At 32.7% G+C, this 21,350-nt stretch overlaps 2 protein-coding genes across 2 annotated transcripts; one reads left to right on the top strand and one right to left on the bottom strand.

The window, feature by feature from the left end:
* Positions 1-390: 390 nt before the first annotated feature.
* LOC107647458 (uncharacterized) lies at positions 391-835 on the top strand. The gene is made up of 2 exons (XM_016351531.1): positions 391-540; positions 617-835. Exons 1-2 carry the CDS (start codon positions 391-393, stop codon positions 833-835), a joined length of 369 nt encoding a protein of 122 aa, XP_016207017.1.
* A 9,601-nt stretch (positions 836-10,436) lies between these two features.
* On the bottom strand, positions 10,437-17,096 carry LOC107647457 (vacuolar-processing enzyme-like). Its single transcript, XM_088489303.1, has 8 exons — positions 16,752-17,096; positions 15,039-15,195; positions 14,811-14,896; positions 14,176-14,354; positions 13,535-13,583; positions 11,854-12,066; positions 10,683-10,892; positions 10,437-10,568 (listed from the first exon to the last, which is right to left on the bottom strand). The coding sequence occupies exons 1-8, from the start codon at positions 17,094-17,096 to the stop codon at positions 10,437-10,439; spliced, it is 1,371 nt and encodes a 456-aa protein (XP_088345429.1).
* Positions 17,097-21,350: the final 4,254 nt, after the last annotated feature.

Genomic DNA, 21,350 nt, shown 5'->3' with positions numbered 1-21,350 from the left:
CATCGATAGATTAAGAGAAACTATTTAAATATTTTTTATTCACACAATTTTTTGGTACTTTATTCGCACAATTTTAACTAGGGGTAAGTATTGTTTTGGTCCCTAACATTGAGGGTCATAATCGAAATCGTCCGTGATCTAATTTTTTATTTAGAATCGTCCTTAATGTTGCATTTCAATTTAAAATCATTCTTTCTATTTTTTTCGGACATAAATGCCCTTTTCATCATTACGGGTAGTTATCACAACAAACAAGTATAATAAAAATATGTATAATAAAAAAAGAAAAAGCATTATAAATACATATCTAATGGAAAAAAAGGGTAAAGTGATGTGAATCTCCCACTATTGCAGATTCTACCATCGTCGACCTCGTGGAGGGAGAACGCCATGGCTGCCCAAAACTCAACCTCGTCTCGAAGCAAATCTTCCTCGCATGGTAGGTTGCTACTTTGTTCCCATAGTGAGAGGTCGGTGTTGCAAACCTCGGGAACCAAGGAGAACCTTGGTCGCAGATTCTGGGGCTGTGTTTACTATGAGGTTTGTTTTTTGCTTTTCTTCTGAATTGAGCAGTTTGGGTGATGAATTGGAGAGTGAACATAGTGGTTATGTGTAGGTGCATCAAGGCTGCAACTTCTTTCGTTGGGCAGATCTAGAGACAGAGGTGGAACACTCAGAAATTGCAAGAATGAGGAGGAAGGTTTTCTCGCTGAAATCAAGAACGAAAGCGGCAGAGTGGAAGCTAATGGTTGTTGCTATGTTAGGGTTTTTTGGGTGGGTTGGGTTTTTGTATTTGCTGTTGCAGAATTTTCTATGGCAAGGCCACAATGTGTAATTTCATTAAACCTGGTATGAAAAGGGTGTAGGAGTATGATGCTGTTGTTGTAGGTAAATTGTGCTAGGGTTTATTTATTAGGTGGGTTCCCTGAATCTATTATGTTGAATTGGTTTCAACATGTATGAATGACAATTATGTAAGCATGGTTGGTTCTTGAAATGTGAGTAGAATTTCTGGTTGGCAAATACCTAAGTTCCATTACTGAATAATTCCATAACAATGTCATAAACATGAAACAAAGACAAACTTAACTCAACATGGTAAATGTCATAATAACATACATAATAAACAGTGTTTCACACCCAGAATTAATCCTGAAATGTTTGGCTGGTCTAAGCCAGTAATTAAGTACAACAGTCAGATGCTCATAAGCAAAATATCACCAACAAAAAGTAGCTAACAAGTCCACACTGACAGTACCAGAAACTTAACACAAACATATCTCAAAATAAGCCAACATGCATTATATACAATCATGACAATACGATGCTAAGTTTTCCATTTTTCTAAAGCAATTCCCATTTCCTTAGAGGCAACTTTGCCATTAACTTCAGTTTCTTTGGAGAAACGTGAGGTGCTCCAAAAAGCCTAGCAGAGAAGTGGCCAACAGGTTGGCTTGAAGATGTGGCTAGGGGTGACAACACCACCAGAACCCGCGGGTACCCACCCCACCCCTACCCGCTTGGGGCGAGTTTTAGCGGGGCGGGTTCTTGGGAGGGGCGGGGCGGGGCGGGTTTAGGTAATACCCGCCCCGGTATATATAATATATATAATTTTAATATATAATATGTATAATATATGTAAAATAATTAGTAAATGATTAATAATATTGTACATATTTAAATTTTTACTTAATTTATGTTATGTATGTGATGATGATTATATAAATTTTGAAATTTAATTTTATTTATTAGATTTTAATAATTATAGGGGCGGGTAGGGGTGGGTAGGGGCGGGGCGGGTACCCGCAGGGACGGGTTAGGGTTCAACGTTTTACTACCCGCGGGTAGAAGCGGGGCGGTTTCTATGCGGATTGTTGTACGGCGAGGCGGGGTCGGGTATAGCAAAAACCCGCCCCTACCCACCCCATTGCCACCCCTAGATGTGACAAGGGTTGGCTGAGATAAGGGAAGAGTTTTGGTGGTTGGCTGTGATGAGGATGAAGGAGGTGCTGAACTTATTGGGCTAACAAGCTTCTTAGGCTGTGGATCATGTTTGGTTGAACAATTGGGCTTAGTGGTTCCCTTGGGCCTGCCTCTAGGCCTTTTTGGCTGTGCTGCATTGTTGGACTGGGTTGAAGATAGTGGCTGTGTTGCTAAAGCAGCTTTCCTATTGACAACTAGTTTAGGAATGGGCTGGAAAGAGGCAATCTTCCTTCCTCCCTCGGCAGCTGGAGGCTGTGATTTGGTGCTTCCCTTCTGTTGTTTGCCTTTGTTGCTAACCTTCTTTGAATGCTGGGCCACATAAACAATTGCAATTTACCATAATAATATTATACTTAAGACAGACCAATACCTAGCAGGAAGAAAAATTAAAAATCATACCAAATCCTCAACAGGTTTAGGGCATCTGCATTTGTTGTGTCCAACAGACCCACATATAGAGCACCTTTGTTTCTCCCCCTTCCTTGACAAGTGAGTGTGGCTGCTCTGTTCTTCATCTCCAACAGTTGGTCTCCTCTTTTTCATTGGCCTATGACTAGGCCTTCTATACGGAGATAGCATAACATCAGGATGTGTTGTTCTCTCCCAAAGATCTAGTCCGTTCAACGGGTGTATGACTGACTTGTAGCACCTCAAGTACACTTCTTTCTTATAATAGCCATCCACAAAAGATTCCAAGTCAATCCCCTTGAATTTGATGCAACTAATAGCATGGCTACAAGGTATGCCACTCATCTGCCACCTTCTATATGAACATTCATGAGTGCCTAAGTCAACAGCAAACTTGTCTAATCCGTTAATGGCGGCACGAATCCCTACACTTTCGTACAGCTATACCAGCAAGTGCACTGGGTCATCCATGTAATACCTGAGCGAGTCAGGGTCGATCCCACAAGGATTGTGGTTTGAAGCAAGTTATGGTTATCCTGCAGGTCTTAGTTAGGCAGATCAGAAGGTTGTTGGATTGAATTTGGTTAAACCATAAAAGGAATAAAGCAAAAGGGGTAGAAAATACTTTGTATATTAGAAGGGAATCAGTGATAGGGATAAGGTAAAGGATTGGAGTTGCTTTGCCTTTCTAAATTAACTCTAGTGTTACTGTTCTCTTTGCTTGTGAGTGATTTCTTCAATGGCAGGCTATATGTGATTGACACTGGTTTGAGCAGCTGCCAATACTCCTCCAGATCTGAACCCCAGGTTTAGTGCGGATCCATTCTGATTGAGGGTGAAGCTCATACAGTTCATTCTCCTTAATGATTCTACTCAAAACGCCAAAGACAAGGTCAAATCTTTTGGATCAGAGAATGTTGCACCTTGGGTTCTAGCCTCTACCATAGAGACCCTAATCTCCCCAGAAATTGGCTGAACTAATGTCTCGAGAAGTCCCCAATGAAGTCGTGGATTAGCCGTCTGAGAGACGTATATTCAAGCTAGTGGTTCATCATTATCCGATGAAAGACGCACTCTGAACCCATGTAGAATGTGATAACCTTATGCCATTTCAACGCATTCATATTGATGAAGAACGAATATACATCTTAAAATTAATCAAACCCGGATCGAAGAGAAACAGTAATGCTTTTATTAATTCATAGGACTCAGCAGGGCTCCTCCCCTCAACCTAGGAGGCTTAGAAACTCATACTGAAAGGAAATACAATCATGAATTCTAAAATATGGTAAAAAGTGTCTCCCTCCTTTCAAATGATTATGTAAAATACACTTTAAATACTAAACAGATGACTAGTAAGGGTAAAACAGTCTATCTAGTGCTAAAATCCATTTCTGGGACCCACTTTGTGAGTGTTTAGGCTGAGTTTTGATGAAATCCATGTACTTAGGCTTTCTTGGGTGTTGAACTCCAGTCCTGGAACCTTTTTGGGTATTGGACTCCCGCTTGGAATCCTTTTCTGGCGCTGGACACCAGAACTAGTCAGATGGCTGGCATTAAATGCCAGTTTTGGACTTTCTAATCCGAAGCAAAGTATAGACAATTATATATTTCTGGAAAGCTCTGGAAGGCAGCTTTCCATAGTCTTTGAGAACGCTCTATTTGAACTTCTATAACTCCAGAAAAGCTCTTCCAAATGCTGGCAACAAACCCTGCACTCATGAAATCAATGAGCATATAGTTAGGGAGACTTGAGTTGCAATAATTCACAATGTAAATGAAATGAAGTATGCTTACTTTCTATTGATCAGACATGAAGGTGGATCTTCCCATCTTCTCAAGCCCAATATCAGATGTAAGATGATTTAGAAACCAAGTCCACGAGTTCTTGGTCTCGGCCTCTACAACCACATATGCAATGGGTAGCATTTGATCATTCAGATCCCAACCAATTGTAGTGAGCAATTGTCCTTCCTGGGGTGTCTTCAAAAATCAGCCATCTAGACCAATGAAGGACCTGCAATGCTGGAAGCTCTGCTTGCATGCTTCCAAGCACACGTAGATCCTCTGGAAGATGCAGTAATTGGTCATAGATGAGGCTGGTGCTTCATTATCAAGATCTGGGGACCTCTGCACTTGTATGCGAATAGAGGATCCTGGATTTGCCCTCAAGAGCTCTTGTCCATAGTCATAAATCCTCTTATACTGCTCTCGGAAGGTTCTCTAAATTTTATCTAGTGCAATCTGCTTGGTCTTACTTGCCATTGACTTAGTGACAGTCAAGTTCCACTTTTTTTGAGCCTTTGAAACCATCTCCCTTATCTTCACCTTAGGATTTGCTTCAACCTTCTTCTTAAACACCTTGCCAAGCCATTTCGAGTGTAAAATCCCCACCTTGTGTGCTTGTGTACATGTGTGAGTCAAATTCATGTTGCGGAGCTGTCAAGTATCCCGAACAAACAGCCCTAACCATCTTCATATCACACTTCCTAAACCTGATTGCCCTTGCGGTTTGCACAGCATAAGCAGTCATAGAGTCCTTGAACTCCTCCCGAGATGCATACACAGTGCCAACTTCCCAATCGTATTAATTCATATCTTTTTGTGCCTTGTGAACTAGATACCTCACTCCCTGCTCTAAATCGGACCCCTCAGCCCCAACTTCGTGATCCAAATCTAACTCATCACTGTTTCCTCCATCGTCATTTTCAAAGTCCTCATTTGCTACACCCTTCTTTTTCACAGCCCTGCACTTTTTATTCATGACATTCACATCTTGAAACCTACTTACATCAGGATCAAGCTCATCATCACTGTGGTAAAGTGCAAATCATCTTCACTGTCGTCCTCTTCTCTAGATGGTTTATACTCTGAATCGAGACTGTCACTATCACCAGAATTACCACACTTAACTTCCTTATTAACTTCGTTGTCCCTCTGCTTTGCCCCAAAATTAGCAGCACCTGGTTCATATTGGTTTCGCCCTTCCTCTACTCCACTATACACAACCAGCTGTTGCCCCTCACATATGTCAACCATCCCATGTTTCTCCCCAACATCAATGTAGCCAGCAGCAGGAAACACGTCTTCCTCCTCAACCTTGTGAAAAACATACAACTCTACATAATCTCTCAACTCTGCTATTTTACACATGGCAATCAAATCCGCATCACCTTTAAACAACTTCAAATTTTCCTCCATATCTTCATGTGTCGGATCCTTGAACCACAACGATGGGATATTCTCCTCCACGTAACCAAACTGCTTTAGCTCCGCATAGGCTTCAAATATGGACCACCGATCACCATCAATCTCTTCTATCACTATTGTTTCTCCTCCCACATACTGTAATGGACCGTTCTAATAAGTAAACCATCCTCCATGGTAGACTTTCACTTTAAAATACCCATTGTCCTCTCCAACACCCTGAGTAAATTACTATCAGATCACATTACCATATTGCAACAATAGAAAAAAAATAAAAAGACGAATCACATAGACCTCCCTATTTCACAGTAATGCTAATTCCTAGTCTCAACATACATGGTCTCTTTTCAACCATCAACAGACTACCAAAACCTAAACCTTCTAACCCGAAACTAACCACTACGAGGAGAGCTACTGTAGTCAAAGGAAGGAGGAAAATCATACCTACGCAAACCCTGCGAGTACTGCCTGACTGACTGTTCGCGCCCCTTCCTTCCAGTTGCTCGAACTCGCCTGCTCTCTTCAGTCCAACAACAACTTCCGTCCTTTCCTTCTGGGTTAGGGCATGCTGCAATCGGTTTGGTTTACGAAGCGCTGTGATTAATGTTGTGGTTAACGTTGAGGGTTTACATCGAATTGAAGACATAAAGTGTTTGGCGCGCAACACTAAAGCTGAAAAGGGTAGCTTCGTTGTAACACCCTCGCTACTACAATGTTACGCTTCCGGCTGTGCCACTCTGGTAGTAAGAAGTATTACGACTACTTTATATACTTAATATTAAAATAGGAGCCTTTGACTCAACACCGTATCGCTGATTTCTTTGAAAACTGAAAATAAATACTTTATCTTAAAAAAAATAAACTGGCATAGATTCATATACAAGACTCCTTACATAATAGCTTATAATATAATATACATATAAAACATACAACTCCTATCCCTCTTACAAAATTATAATAACAAAGACATGGAAAGAAAAATTATCTAACTAATACAACATCATATAAACCAAAACGCAGTAAAACTCTTCATAAAGCTCCTTCATCCGATTCCTGAAAAGGTAAAACTGTAGGGGCGTGAGAACCTAACCACATGGTCTCACCACGGAGTTTCAGAATTTCCATAAGAAGATATTTAATAAGAAAACTGTTTTCAAACTCAGTGATTATCGTTGTCTTATGAATCTTTTAATAACCAACGGCTAATCACTCAAAACCTTTTCAAAGAAACAATATTTAATTTTTCAGAAATCCAAAACCTTTATTTTCTTATAAGAAAATCTTAATCAGTTTCTTAGGCGGTATGAATAACTAACCTGTTCCAAGCATAAGTTCATTAAGTCTATGCTGAACCAACTTGATTTTCCATACTTTACTAATATCTCAATCAGAAACCAATCAAATCAGAAGCCAATCATGGCCTTCAACCCATCACATAATCAATCAACGCAATCATCATCTCATCATCAATACTCAATCTCAAAAGTACCACATCAGAAGCAAACATAGGCAAAAGAGACAAGAAAAATACAGGTATAGATAACAGTTACAGCAAATAGATCAAATAGCAGTTAAGAACAGTTTAGAAATTAGGCAAACCGAAACAAATTCAAACCCAAACAAAGCATACAAATGCATATGATGCATGCCTGTCCTATGGCTGATGATATCATCTGTCGGTTATATAGCCAACCCGACACGTCCTGGTAGCTAACCGTGGACTGAAACACCCATGCGGAGCAAGTGGGTTTGAGCTACAACCTCCTTACTACTACCCGCTTAACCCAGAGCCAGTGGAATAACCACTACTGCAGCTACTACCCAGGCAGGTGTTTAAAACCTCAACCTAGAGCGAGTGAAATAACCACTACTGCCGCTACTACCCAGGCGTCACAAACATACATTTATTCATTTTACATCAAGCATCATCATTATCAAATCTCATACATTAACCTGGAGCAAGTGGGACGAACCACCATCCTTGCTACTACCCAGGTATCACAATCAGAATCACATTCAATATCATTTCATCAACCACAATTCATTCGTTTCTAAATAAAGCAAAACTCAAAACATATCCCTTTTCAAATTATAAAATCCTTTTAAAAATCCAAAGCGTTCTGACAAGCACTTCAAACAAAATCTCCAATTTTATAAAAATTTGGGCAGTATCTCCTCTAAAACTTGGATTCTTCCACCCTTTTTGGATCCCAACCAAACCATTTCTCAAACTCCTTTCAACTCAATTCCAAAATCAGACCAATTTCAATATCTCAAACCATTCTCAATTTAAATTCATTTTTCAATAAATCAAGCTCATTTCTAATATTAAAATCCTTTCCAACTCTCAATTCTTTTCCAACAAAGTCAACCAACATTTTCTTAAACTCTTTCCTATGGTTTCAAACCCAAGTCATTCAAGACAACTCAGTTCAATTCATAAGAATCCATAATCACTAGAAATATTTATTTGCATCAATATCGATTTATAACAATTCTTGAGAATAAAAATGAGTTTAATGAAAATGCCCCTACCTCGATCACGACTCAACTACACGACAAAACTCTTTTTCCTCTCAGCCCGCAGCAGTGACAGCTTCAATCACGATTCGCAATAACCAGAACTCGATTCTACGTTATCAAAACCTCAGAATCTCTAACTAAACACAACAGAATACTGATTTTCAAAGGTTTCGAAATAAAAACGCTTACCGTAACAAAGGAGTAATGACTGAACCAAACTGCGGAAGCTTCGGCGGTGGTTCCGGCGGCCAGGATCATGGTGACACGGCCTTCTCCTCCTCTGGCAGTGACTCCCGCAACAGCAACCTCCAAAATTCAAACACTGAACTAATCTTCACCAAATTCCAAACCTTGATTTTGGAAAATCCCAATCTATGAATCTTCATTGATATCGTGCAACTCGCTGACAACCATGGCAGCGGCGGAGACGATGCACGACAACAACTCAGCAACGGAAGCGCGACGGAGCTAGTGGCGCAAGACGCGATGACGACCATTGGCTTCCTCTCGGCGAGCACAAATGACAGGGATGATGGCCTCTCTTCTTCTCGGCGCTGCTCTCTGCCTCGATTCTGGTAAACGCGACGACGATGATGATTAGACAGCAACTGCATGGCGATGGCGGCGGCAGGAAGGAACGCGACGACCTTGACTAGACGTGGTGCTTGACAACGACGGAACGCAGCTTCGATGGTGATAGGGCGTGGCGGCGGCGACGAGCGGGACGCGGTCTCCCTCCTTCGTTCACGCCGCAGCCCTTTCTTCTCTCTTTTCTTTCTCCGTTTCTCTCTTTCTCTCTCTCCCTTCACATTTATTTCTTTCCATTTCTTCTTTTTGTTTTCTAAAGTAGCTGGGTGTTTGGTTTGGGGAAGGGGATGGCGGTGGAGTAGAAGGTTAGAGTTAGAGCCGTTTAAAAAATTTTAATAAAATTAGGGGTATAAAGTATTAATAAAAAATTTAATTTAATTCTTTAAAATTATTTTAAAGATATTATTTAATTATCAATTTGTTAATTAGTTTTCAATCAAGTATTTTAATTTAAAATTAGAGATAATATAATTAATTTTTTTTATCTATAAAAATTAAAGTATTAAATTCTGAAATCTTAATTAATCAAAATTTACTTTAATTATCTTTAATAAAATAACTTTTGAGATTAAAGTACTTAATGAATAAATAAATCGAAATTAGTTCGTAATAAGATTTTATAAAAATTATGGGCCTTACATTCGTCATTTATAAAAAAAAAATTATTAGAAAGGATGATTTTAAATTGAAATGTAATATTAAGGACCATTCTAAATAAAAAATTAGATCAGGGATGGTTTCAATTCTAATCCTTAATGTTAGGGACCAAAATAATACTTACCCCATTTTAACTACGATGTTAATATTGATGAATATAATAATTAAATAATAAATAAACGTCTTTTTTAATTCTGATTATTTGTTTGAAGGATTAAATATTTATTCATAATTTAAAATTTTTTAATTGAATTCGAATAATCTAAGTAATTAATTTAAACGATTTTTATAATCAGTAATATGAGAATATATCAAAAATCATGCATAACTAAGTTATTTGAATAATTGAAAACTAATTAAAATGTTTAAATTATGAAAAGACAGTCTATCTTTGGACCATTTTTTTAATGGAGCTACTTAGATAAAGATGTTAAAAATATCTTATTTTAAAGATGTTTTTAAAAGTTAAAATTTAATACATATAATTAATTAAATTATGTTATTTTTATTAAAATTAGACTGGACAAATCAGTTTAACCAAAAAATTAATAAATTAAATTTTGAACCAATCTAAACTAATATTTTTTTTTGTAAAAATGACTACAATATCCCTAACTAAAATACCCCTATTATATATATATTAAAAATTATAAATCTTAATCTTATAACTACAGAAAAAATGACTAAAATTTAGAATTTTTAAAATTAATATATATAATAAGAGTATTTTAGTCTTTTTCTATAATAGGAGTATTATAGTAAATTTTTATAAAAAATAATATTTATTTAGACCGATTCAAAATTTGATTAACTATTTTTCGATCAAATTAATTTATCTGCCCTAATTTTAACAAAAATAACATGATTTAATCGATTATATATATTAAATTTTAATTATTAAAAATTATTTTAAAAAAAAAATATTTTAGTCGTCTTTATAAAAATAGGTCCTTCTTTAATGTACATTTTTATACTTGAGAATCTCCCCCGCCAATCATTAATACGTTATTGACATCAATAAATGATTGAGATGAGCGAACTTAAGAATCATGCTAGCTTTTCCTAATGATCTAACAAGCTTTCGCTGATGCTACAATCATTTGCTCTTCAGAAATGCCAGCATTGCATATGTTAGCAAAAGTCCTCGAGTATTTTTTCCCGTAAGTTGATAAAGTGCCACAATGGTTCTCATAAATTTTCATCTGCATGAAACCCAAGTGGAAGAAATTAAAGATTATTATTTAATTTAACAGAGACAAATATATTTCCTATCATCTCATCATATAGCCAAATAAACCTCGTACAAGTTCACTTACATAATTCTTGAAGCAATCCCAATCATCCACAAGAGGTTGTCCTGCTGAACGAACATTAGTGATCACCTCCTCAGAGCCACTCTTTTCTCCAAATAAGATATTTACAATACGTTTTATGTTATTGTCTACTTGCTCCCTCTCAGCTATTTCAAGTAATAATCTCTTTTCAGCTTCTGATTTTTCACTCGAACCTTCTGGAGCAATGCTCAACTTGAAATCATAAACAAACAATTTTTCTCTGATCTTCAACATTTAATTTCCAATTTCAAGTACAAAGTGAAAATAGAACGAGATAAATAATTTAGTTTTGACGTAAATATTAAAGTGTATAATTTTTTTACAAAAATGCTATTTGCACATTATAATCCGTCACTAAAATCAGCCACTAATATATTTGTACATAAATACATGTGTGGTTTAATTTATTTTCAATGTATATTTGTATTCTAACATATATTTTATACTGATGACTGACTTTGGTAGCTCATTTTAGTGTACACATAGCATAGTCATTTTTTTTATATTATCATGTAAAATAATTAGTTCATTTATATGACAATTAAGTAAAAAGGTATGATGAAAGGTAATTTTTTATTTGTAACACACTATATATAAATATATAATAATATCTATTGATGTAGAAATATGTGATTAGCTAGATATTTATATAAAAATTTTGAGTGGTGCCACATGAACATCGATCTATCTCAAGATTAGCAACTACATCACCTACTATAAATATTTGATTATAATAGCAAATCTAATTTGAGTATCAAGAAGAAAAATAAAGAGAGAAAAATGAAGAAGGTGCGGGGAAATATAGGAATGGAGAACATGTTATAATTGAACCAAAATTTACAATTGTAATAAAACCTAGATTATTCATATTTATAATAAAAAAAATTGAAATGACCACGTGGGTTTGTGGTATGCACACAAAGAATTTAAAAAAAAATTATATTTATTATAAGATATAAGAAATAAATTTAAGAAAAGGTTAAAAAAATTTGTAATACCAACGAATATTTTTTAACTGCATTCTATATTAGTTAATTGATATTAATTAATAATTATTTAAATTTTATTTTTTAAAATATAAGATTAATAATTATTAATTACAAATATACTTTTTCATATAAATAAGATAAATAAGATATCCGACAAAGCCAACCTTGTGCCTTAGATGGAGAATAGTAGCATCTCTTTGACTGACAAATATTGTTGGAGCATCAAAAAAATATGCATTATTCGTTTTACTATTCTTGTTGGTGGCAGGGTTTGCACCAATGTAGTTATCCAGAAAATCATTGCTGATCATTTTATCTCCATATTGCATGACCTCAGAACTGGAGCCATCGTCCCAATGTAATGTTCTCTCTCTAACCTACATATTATATTAACATATAGATTGTGGGCTAATTTTTTTTTATATTGATTAAATATATGTGTAATACATTGCTATTGAAAGATTAGGTGTTTTTTTATATGGTGTTTTATTCAAATCGGACGGTCCGATTTCAGCAATAAAATTTTTTTTATTTTCGAAATCACAAATCAGACGGTCCGATTTGTGATTGTTTGTTTAAAAATAAAACAAATCGAAGGCACCAATATGTAGCTCCCATAACAATGTCAAACACTTCTCTTCTCTCATGATTCTCAAATACACTCTTCTCTCTCACACACAAAAAAGAAAAAGCGTAGATTGTGCATGCAGGTAAATTTATAGGAAGATTTTTAAGTGTATCGTCGTACCGGTGTACACTTAAAAAATATATTAATATATATAATTAAGATTAACGGTTAAAAATTATTGATAATTATATATATTATATATATATTTTTTATAATTAATATCAACAATTAAAAATTACTGAAATACCGATACGACGGCATATTTCAAAATTTTCCAAACTTATATATGCATATGTTATAGCAAGGTTATCACAGTGTTATGGTAATATTGATGTGTTAGTGATTTTAGTTATTAATTCCTATTATAAAATTTTGTTAGTTATATATTAAAATCAGTATTTAATATATATATATATATATATTAAAATATAAAATATACTTTAAAAATGAGTTAAACAATTCATATATTTGTATATAAATATATGACGGTATAACTAATTTTAGTGGCTAATTTTAAAATATAAATAATATTTTTATTATAAGATATATATATATATATATATAGTTGAAACTAAAGGTTAACGCTATTAGAACATCAAGTATTTTTTAAAATATTTAATAAAATTTTCTATGTTATATCATATTTTTTAATTTGTATATAGTTTTGAGATTTGTAATTTTTTAAAAGAATAGTGTAATATCGTTATTTACTGAAATATGATTATCAGATTTTGCTATTGGTGTATTGTATTTTCAAAAAAAAAAAAAAAAAAATTCATTATCAACAAATTCACCTTTCAAAAATTTAAAAATAAAAAAGGGCAATTTTTGCCAATGACAAATTAACAATAAGCTATCGGTGAATTCAATTTTTAAAATTTTAAATTAAAAATTATAATTTACCAATGATAAATTTTATAGCAAAAATTTAAGTACAGTTGTGTTTATATGAAGTTGTTAATTATAAATCATTAAATAATTTGATATATTTGATTAAATTGTTATTTAATTACTCTTAATTATTAACTTCATATGAAGACAACTGTGCGTAAGTTTTCACTAAATTTTATTTATTCCTATATTTTTAAAGATCACTAACAATGCCTAATTATTAAAATTTCACCACCCAAAAATCATATGCAAATGTTTTTGCCGTTATACCATGCCCATTTTATTCATCATATGGATAAAGTTTAAAACTTTAGATAATGACTTACACTTTCATATTGCCGTTTCAGAGTTTCTTTCCTCCTATCAGTTTTGTCACTGCCTCATCAAAACAATCGAAATAATGGGTAATATAATATATATTATATAATATAATGGACAAAGATCAACCGATGCTATGCTCTTTCTATGTGAAGAACTAATTTTAAAAATTTTTAGTTTAGCGTAAATCACTAAAAATATTTTTGAATCAATTTTGTTTTATTTTTAAATAATTATCTAAATATTTCTAACAAAAATTAGATTAGATGTGTAAATTATTTATCACTTATTTGAAAAGTATATCCTTTTCTTGTTATTTTTATTATATGTTTTTAAATTTCTTTACAATATATTTCGTCTGACACCTAAATTTTTTGAAAATATTTTAGTGGTTTATTATTTATTGTAACTTTTTTATATTATTAGAAATCCCCTGTCACCAAGCACTATAAATTAATTCAGGATAAAAATATAGAGAATGAACTTTTAATTAGATAATATTAACTAATTGTATAGTTTAGATTTATAATTTAAAATCTAAAATTTAAAATAAATAAAATAATTTAAAAAAATTAACTGATATTAACAGAAAAAATGAATCACCTACCTAGACCTAGCATATTGTAAATTGAAACATTATTAAATGTACCTGTCTTCTAACCATGAAACACTATAGACGTCGCCCAAGCAAGTGTCATATTCATTATCACAATAAGCAGCAAAACTCGGATCAGTTGAATTGGAAGCAGTGGTTGCGTATATGTTTAAATTATTCGTTAGAATCCCTTCGAACATGCTCCCAGATTCACATGCTTCCAAGTATATCACCTTTTAATTTGTTTTCCAGTAAAATGAATTAATGCATCAAATTCAATATCTTATATATGGAACTTGCTGCTTGAAACAATTCTACGTTTACTAAAATCTGATCTAGTTGATTTTTCTAGGGAAATGTAAGATTCTTTTTTTATCAAATAACAAGAGAAAAATCTAAAATAGCCCTTAATAATTATCTTAAAATTGATAATTATTGTGAAAGATAATGAAGTTTTTGACAAAAAAAATTTCAATCTGACTCCTGACAATTACTTCGAAAGGACAATAAGGTTTTTGTACAAAAAAAATTAATATTATTTTTTTGGCACAGGACTAATCAATCCCAAAAAAAATATTAGAGACCAAATTTGATGTTTTTTTTTTTTAAAAACTTCGTTGTCCTTTCGAAATAATTGTCAGGACCGGATAGAATATTCCCTCAAAAACGGGAGATTTAAGAGAACTTACAATCTTTTTATAGCCCTTAGCGGCGTGTTTCTTTTTCAACACATCTATAAAATCGTTGGCAAATACATCCTCACCAACTGGCATAGCTGATCAAATAATAGCATTTTGTGATTAATTATTATTTCTGTTTTTTTTAGTAGGAAAAATGAATTAAATGTAGATTCTAATAAACAACACACATGTTATGCAAAGTAGTTTTAAAGAAAGAAAAGGAACGGAGTTACTTACTAACGAAGCCGGGGGCACCATGATCAGCATAGTAAATAAAAATGGTGTCATTAGGGCCACTGTCCACCACTTTACCACTACCTCCAGTAATAGCACTTCGGTTACCACTAAGCACAGCATAAAAATTTTTGGCATTTGTATGCTCTCCACTGTAATCCTACATAACTTAAACAATCACATTCACATACAGTATCACTTCTGCTATAGTCAAAATGCTACCAAAAATTTAACTTAAAAATAGTTTGATTTGCTAATCTACTACTACTACTATTATTATTTACAGTACAATTTGTATTAAAATACATTGTTATAATAAATGTATCAAATTTTTTAGTGATGAAATGGACGAAATAGGATCAATAATATCCATTAATTACAGACTTTTAATTTTTGTCTTTAGATTTTTCGACACATAATAATTACTATCTTGTTCTTTAATATAATATATGCAATATAATTAAAGATGAAGTATATTTTTTTCTCTAAAATTTTTTTAATATTTAATTTAATTTTTAACATTTTAAATATATTTTAATTATACTCTTTAGAGTTAACACTATTAACAAAAATGTTAACTTAGCAATTATATAATGACGTGTCGTTAACATATGACAACTATTAGATAGCATGTCCATGATATATTAGTATAAAATTGTCACATCATATATTATCCAACCTAAGAATATAATTAAAACATATTTAAAGGTAAAATTGAAATTAATTATTAAAGATAAAATTAAAATAAAATGTAAATGATGTTGAGGATAAAAATAAAATATATTATTCAATAATTTTTTTTAAATAAAAATTATATTAATAATATTCTTAAAATATATTATTTTTATTGATACTCACTTTAATACAATAATCTTTTTATTAAAAATAAATTGATGATAAGTACTACATATTCTTCTTAAAAAATTATAAAAAAATATTTTAAAAATGTATCACTTTTTTATGCAGATAAAAATAACTTGGATACTTTTAAAAATGTCTTTAGTAATCTCTTTAATAATTTACTAACAAGTATATGTGATTATGACAAATAATTAAGTATTATTATATATTTTTATTAGTAAATTATACAAAAATATTTTTAAAGGTATTCAAGTGATTTTTATATAATAAAAGTGATATATTTTTAAAATATTTTTATATAATATTCTAAGAAAAATATGCAGTAGTTACACAAATTTATATTTTAATAAAATGTTATTGTATTAAAATGAGTCTCAATAAAAATGATGTGTTTTAAAGGTATTATGAATATGATTTTTATTTAAAAATAATTTTATTGAATAATATATTTTATTTTTATCCCAACGTTTATATTTTATTTTAATCTCATCCTTAACGTTTACTTTGACATTTCTAATATGTTTTAATCATACTCCTAGGTTAGACAATATATAATATGGCAATTCTATGTTACCGTATCACTCACACATCATCACACAATTGCCATGTTAATATTGTGGTTAATGGTGTTAACCTTTAATGGTATGATTAAAACATATTTAGAATATTAAAGGCAAAATTAAAACAACTTAAACATTACAAATATTTTTAAAATTTTTTGAGAACTTAAAGTAACAAAAAGTATACTTGACCATATACTTAAATATTAGAAATGAAAGCAAGTGTATGGCTAGTTAGTTTCAAGAACAAAAACACAATAATATTGATATGAAAATTGAACAGACTACCACTTACCTTGGGAACACCTTTATAAACATCTGGACCGTTGGGTTTATTGATTATAGTACCAGGTTTTGGGTTTTGTGTGTTATTGGCGATGTCATCATACATGAAAACAATGATGTTTTCATCTTTAAGACCACCTTTCTTTAGCACTTGATAGGCATGGCATACATCAGCTTGGTGCCTATAGTTTTCATACCCATTAGAACCAGCAACAAGGACACCCCATCTATTTCCATTTGCACCCTTTTGTTGTTGAATATTACGCATTGGACGAACACCCTCCAACGTTGTTATTGTCGAACTTAGCCACATTGAGAGTATCAATGCAACCCAACAAGTGGTTTTATGATTCATCTTGCTTGAATGCAATATTTGTGTGGATGAAAGAAGGGATTCAAATAAATTAAAGGAGAAGAGATGTATTATGTAGTAGCTATTGCATGCAATAATATCTTCTAAATGAATTTATAGCGGCAGAATTTAGTCTCACAATCACATGCATGGCGCATGCATCCGTTAGTTCTCTTGCTTTAAGTAATCTTATCCCATTTAATTAATGTGATTTTGCAAAGAGTTACTTGCAAATACTCGCCGGTTTGTAAACAAAAAGGTTCGTGCATATTAGCATGAATAAATAAGTCATAAATAGAAGTCATTATATTAGGGGGGAAAAGAACAAAAATATTTATAAAATAATAGAAAATAAATTTAAAATAGTCCAAAATTATTTTATTTCATTATTTAATTATGACAATAATAGCATGACTATGAGAGTGACAGAGTGTATATGAGACTGTATCTATCAATTTTTCATCATATGACATGTTTTATGTGTGTCATTCATATGTGTGAGATACATGTGTTATGAATATAATAATTTCTTGTAATTATGAATTACTGCCACTATTTTATTGATTTCTTGTTTTCAATGAATAAAATCTTTTTTTTTTACAATATAAAAATTATTATTGTGATGGTATATATAAAAAAGTTTTTGGTGGCTGGGAATTAAGAAAAAAAAAGAGAAAACAACCAAACAGAAAATAAAGGAAAACAAAGTCCTAAGGAACTAAGAAGACACAAAAGAGTCCCGCTAAATACTCATTTTAAACTCCTTTTAAAGCACCAAAAGCTCTACATGCTGAGAATGCGATCTCATCGTCGTGTTTGCCATAATGTCCACCACTGTATTTGTATCTCTTAGGATCAAGCGAAAATCAATATGCCACTTCCAAGTCATAATATCTTTGACTTTAAGCACCAAAGAATCTACACAACCAACGTTATCTTGAGAATTGATAACAAAATTGAAAGCCTCTAGACAATCTGCTTTGCAAATCACATATCTTTGTCCCAAGTCCTATGATAGAGGAAATCATTTCCAGATAGCAAACAACTCTCGTTGAAGAATATTGCAGGATCTTAATTATTTCCAAACAACCTTGTTGCCAATGTCCATTACAGTCTCTGCTAACACAGGCAAAATCAATACGATCACCAAAATCCAAAGTTGTGAGAATCGAACTGGTCATTAACCCGGTCGAATGACTGGTTCAATGATCCAATCGGGATCGAATTGTGATTAAACCGATTTAATTAAATATATAATAAAATTATTAAAAATTTAATATATAATTTTAAATATTTAAATTCAATTATTTCTAAGCTAATAAAATTCAAAAGTTCACAGAGTTTACATCAACTTTCATATATCCTCCATCTAATAAAATAGAATAAAAAGCCAATAAAAATCCAAAGTTAACACTTAACAATGTATATCTTTATTAAATGACACAAGTTTTGCTATTTACTAAATCCCACATGTCCGAATATATTAGGATCAATTAGCATTCATTAGAATTATTTAGTATATCTGAATATTTATTATAAAATATTACGTCTTTATTATTACGATTATCTTAGCACCTATAAATACCCTTTTATATTGTATCATTCCACACAATCTGAATAATACACTCTTCATATTATTCTCTATTTTCTAACATGGTATCAGAGCCATGGTATCCTCCTTGAAGAAGATATGTTATTTTTTTTCTCTGGTGAAATCGCCATATTTTTCACACTTTTCTTCTATTCTATTTTTCCTTGCCTTTTGTCACTTCTTTGATGTTTTTTTCACCTCACCGACTAGCCTATCTTTTAGACAGCGGCAGTTCTGTCTGTGCTCCCTTTAGACAACGATATTTTCATCTGCGCTTCCTTCAGACAGCGACAGTTCCGTTTGTGCTTCCTTCAGACAGTTGCAGTTCTGTCTCTGCTTCCTTTAGACAGTGGCAGTTCCATCTGCGCTTTCTTCCACCAGTTTCGTCTGCACCCATTCTATTAGTTTATGCACTTTTTCTTTATTTTGTTTTTTAAATAAGTTTCACTTGAGTTTGAGGGGGGATGTTAGAATATATTAGGATCAATTAGTATTCATTAGAATTATTTAGGATATCTGAATATTTATTATAAAATATTATATTTTTATTATTATGATTCTCTTAGCACCTATAAATACCTTTTTATATTGTATCATTCCACACAACCTGAATAATACACTCTTCAAATTATTCTCCCATTTCTAACACCACCAATGATACCAAGTGAGTGCATATTTTAAAGGGCCAAAGCATCATAAAAGACTAGATAGGATTTGTAAGAAGAATTCTGAAGCATTTACAAATATATGAGAAACTTAAGTCGGACTTAGAATGAATTTTTATTGTCTTAAAAACAAGTTCTCTTTGTAAAAGATATGTAGTAAATGCAAGTTCTTTTAAAAACAAAATGCTTAATTAAATCAGAAAAGCTCTGCATACAAGTCATTAGGGCTTGTATGCTTTACAAGTTAATTAACGAATAAACCCCAAAAACACGATGCAAGGTATACGTTCTTCTTCCTCTTCCTCTTCCTCTTCTTCTTCTTCTTCTTTTCTTTCGTTTCTTGCCTTCTCTTTCTCCTTCTTCTTCTTCTTGCTGCACGTTCTTCTTCCTCTTCCTCTTCTTTTTCTTTTCTTTCGTTTCTTGCTTTCTCTTTCTCGTTCTTCTTCTTCTTGCACGTTCTTCTTCCTCTTCCTCTTCTTCTTCTTTTCTTTTGTTTCTTGCCTTCTCTTTCTCATTCTTCTTCTTCTTGTTGTACGTTCTTCTTCCTCTTTCTGTTCTTCTTCTTCATTTACGTGCTTTTCTCTCTGTTTTCTTTCTTCGTTATTCTTGATTTCCATTATTTTTTTACATCAAGCTCTGAAATCGTTTTTGAAGAAGAAAAAGCAGCAGAAGATGAGGAGGAGAAAGAGAAAGAGTTCTGAAATATGCATAAGGTGTACTTCAACGAATTTTGGGTGTATTTCTTAAATCTTTTGGGTGTATTTTTGTAATTCTTTGGGTGTATTTCTGTAATCCTTTGGGTGTATTTCTATAATCGTTTGGGTGAATTTCTGTAACCGTTTGGGTGTATTTCTATAATCCTTTGGGTGTATTTCTGTAATCGTTGGGGTGTATTTCTGTAATCGTTTGGGTGTATTTCTGAAGTTCCATTATCTTCAAATTTGGCAAGAAAATTGTTTTCATGGAGGAAGAAGAAGAGTCGTTCATAATACATGGTGAGTAGCGCGCTTTGGAAACAGGAAGTTATTGAATAACGTGCGTTTTATTTACTCTTAAATGTGGAAGTGTGTAATGCGTTAATTAAGTGTAATGCGTGTGTTTTATTGGACTTGTAAGACTTGTAAGCTAAAAAAACTTGTATGTGTAGCAGGCCTCTAATTAAATTGGCTTTTATCCCACAGAACAAGAAGCCACAACACATTTCAGCAAACCACAAAATTATCAAGAATCAACTAAAATCTTGGCAATCTACTTTTGACCATAAAAATTTCCCAAATTGGAACAACCAAACAAACAACTCATACCCACAAAACTCCGAGAATCCAAAATTCAAGCAACAAACCACATAATAAAAGAAAAAAGGAATAGAAAAAATTAAGAAGCGTACCAATCTAATACCCATAAATTTATTAATTTTTTTTATTATAAGACAACAAGCTTTCCAAGGCAAAAAACAATTCAAATCTAATTGAGTCATATTAAAAAAAGAAGAATGCCCTAACTCAATGAAACTATAAGTTAATAGAGGAGGAGCTTCAATTTGCATAAAAAAGATACCAACATAAATAATTCTATGGTGGCGGAGAGAGACGGCGAAGAGTCCACCACGACAGAAGAGGAACATTTGTACTTGGCACTTTGCAGTGTGTGAGAGAGAGAGGGGGGGGGATTTGATGGTAATTGCTTTGCTTTGTTGATTTTCTTTGATAGGGTTAGGGTTCAAAATAAAAAAAAATTAACTAAAATTAAAAACTGAAGAACTCACTGCAGCAATTCATATAGTTAACAAAATAAAAAATAATTGAAAAACTGAAGAACTCACTATACGGCAAAGAGAGCAAAGAAGGCCTAGAGTCCACGACGGCAGAAGCTTCAAACCGACCAGCCGACAACGACAACAGAAAATTGTGCTTCCGACGACCAGACGACGCCGACGACAGAAGCTTGAGACAACCAGACGACAGAAGCTTCGAACCGCAAGGGTGGTAACCGCTGGTGGTC

This window comes from Arachis ipaensis, chromosome B6 (assembly GCF_059453495.1).
Source record: "Arachis ipaensis isolate K30076 ecotype BB chromosome B6, ASM5945349v1, whole genome shotgun sequence".
Classification (NCBI taxonomy): Eukaryota; Viridiplantae; Streptophyta; class Magnoliopsida; order Fabales; family Fabaceae; genus Arachis; species Arachis ipaensis.
The sequence above is the reverse complement of the archived record's forward strand: the minus strand, read 5'-3'. Positions and strand labels throughout refer to the sequence as shown.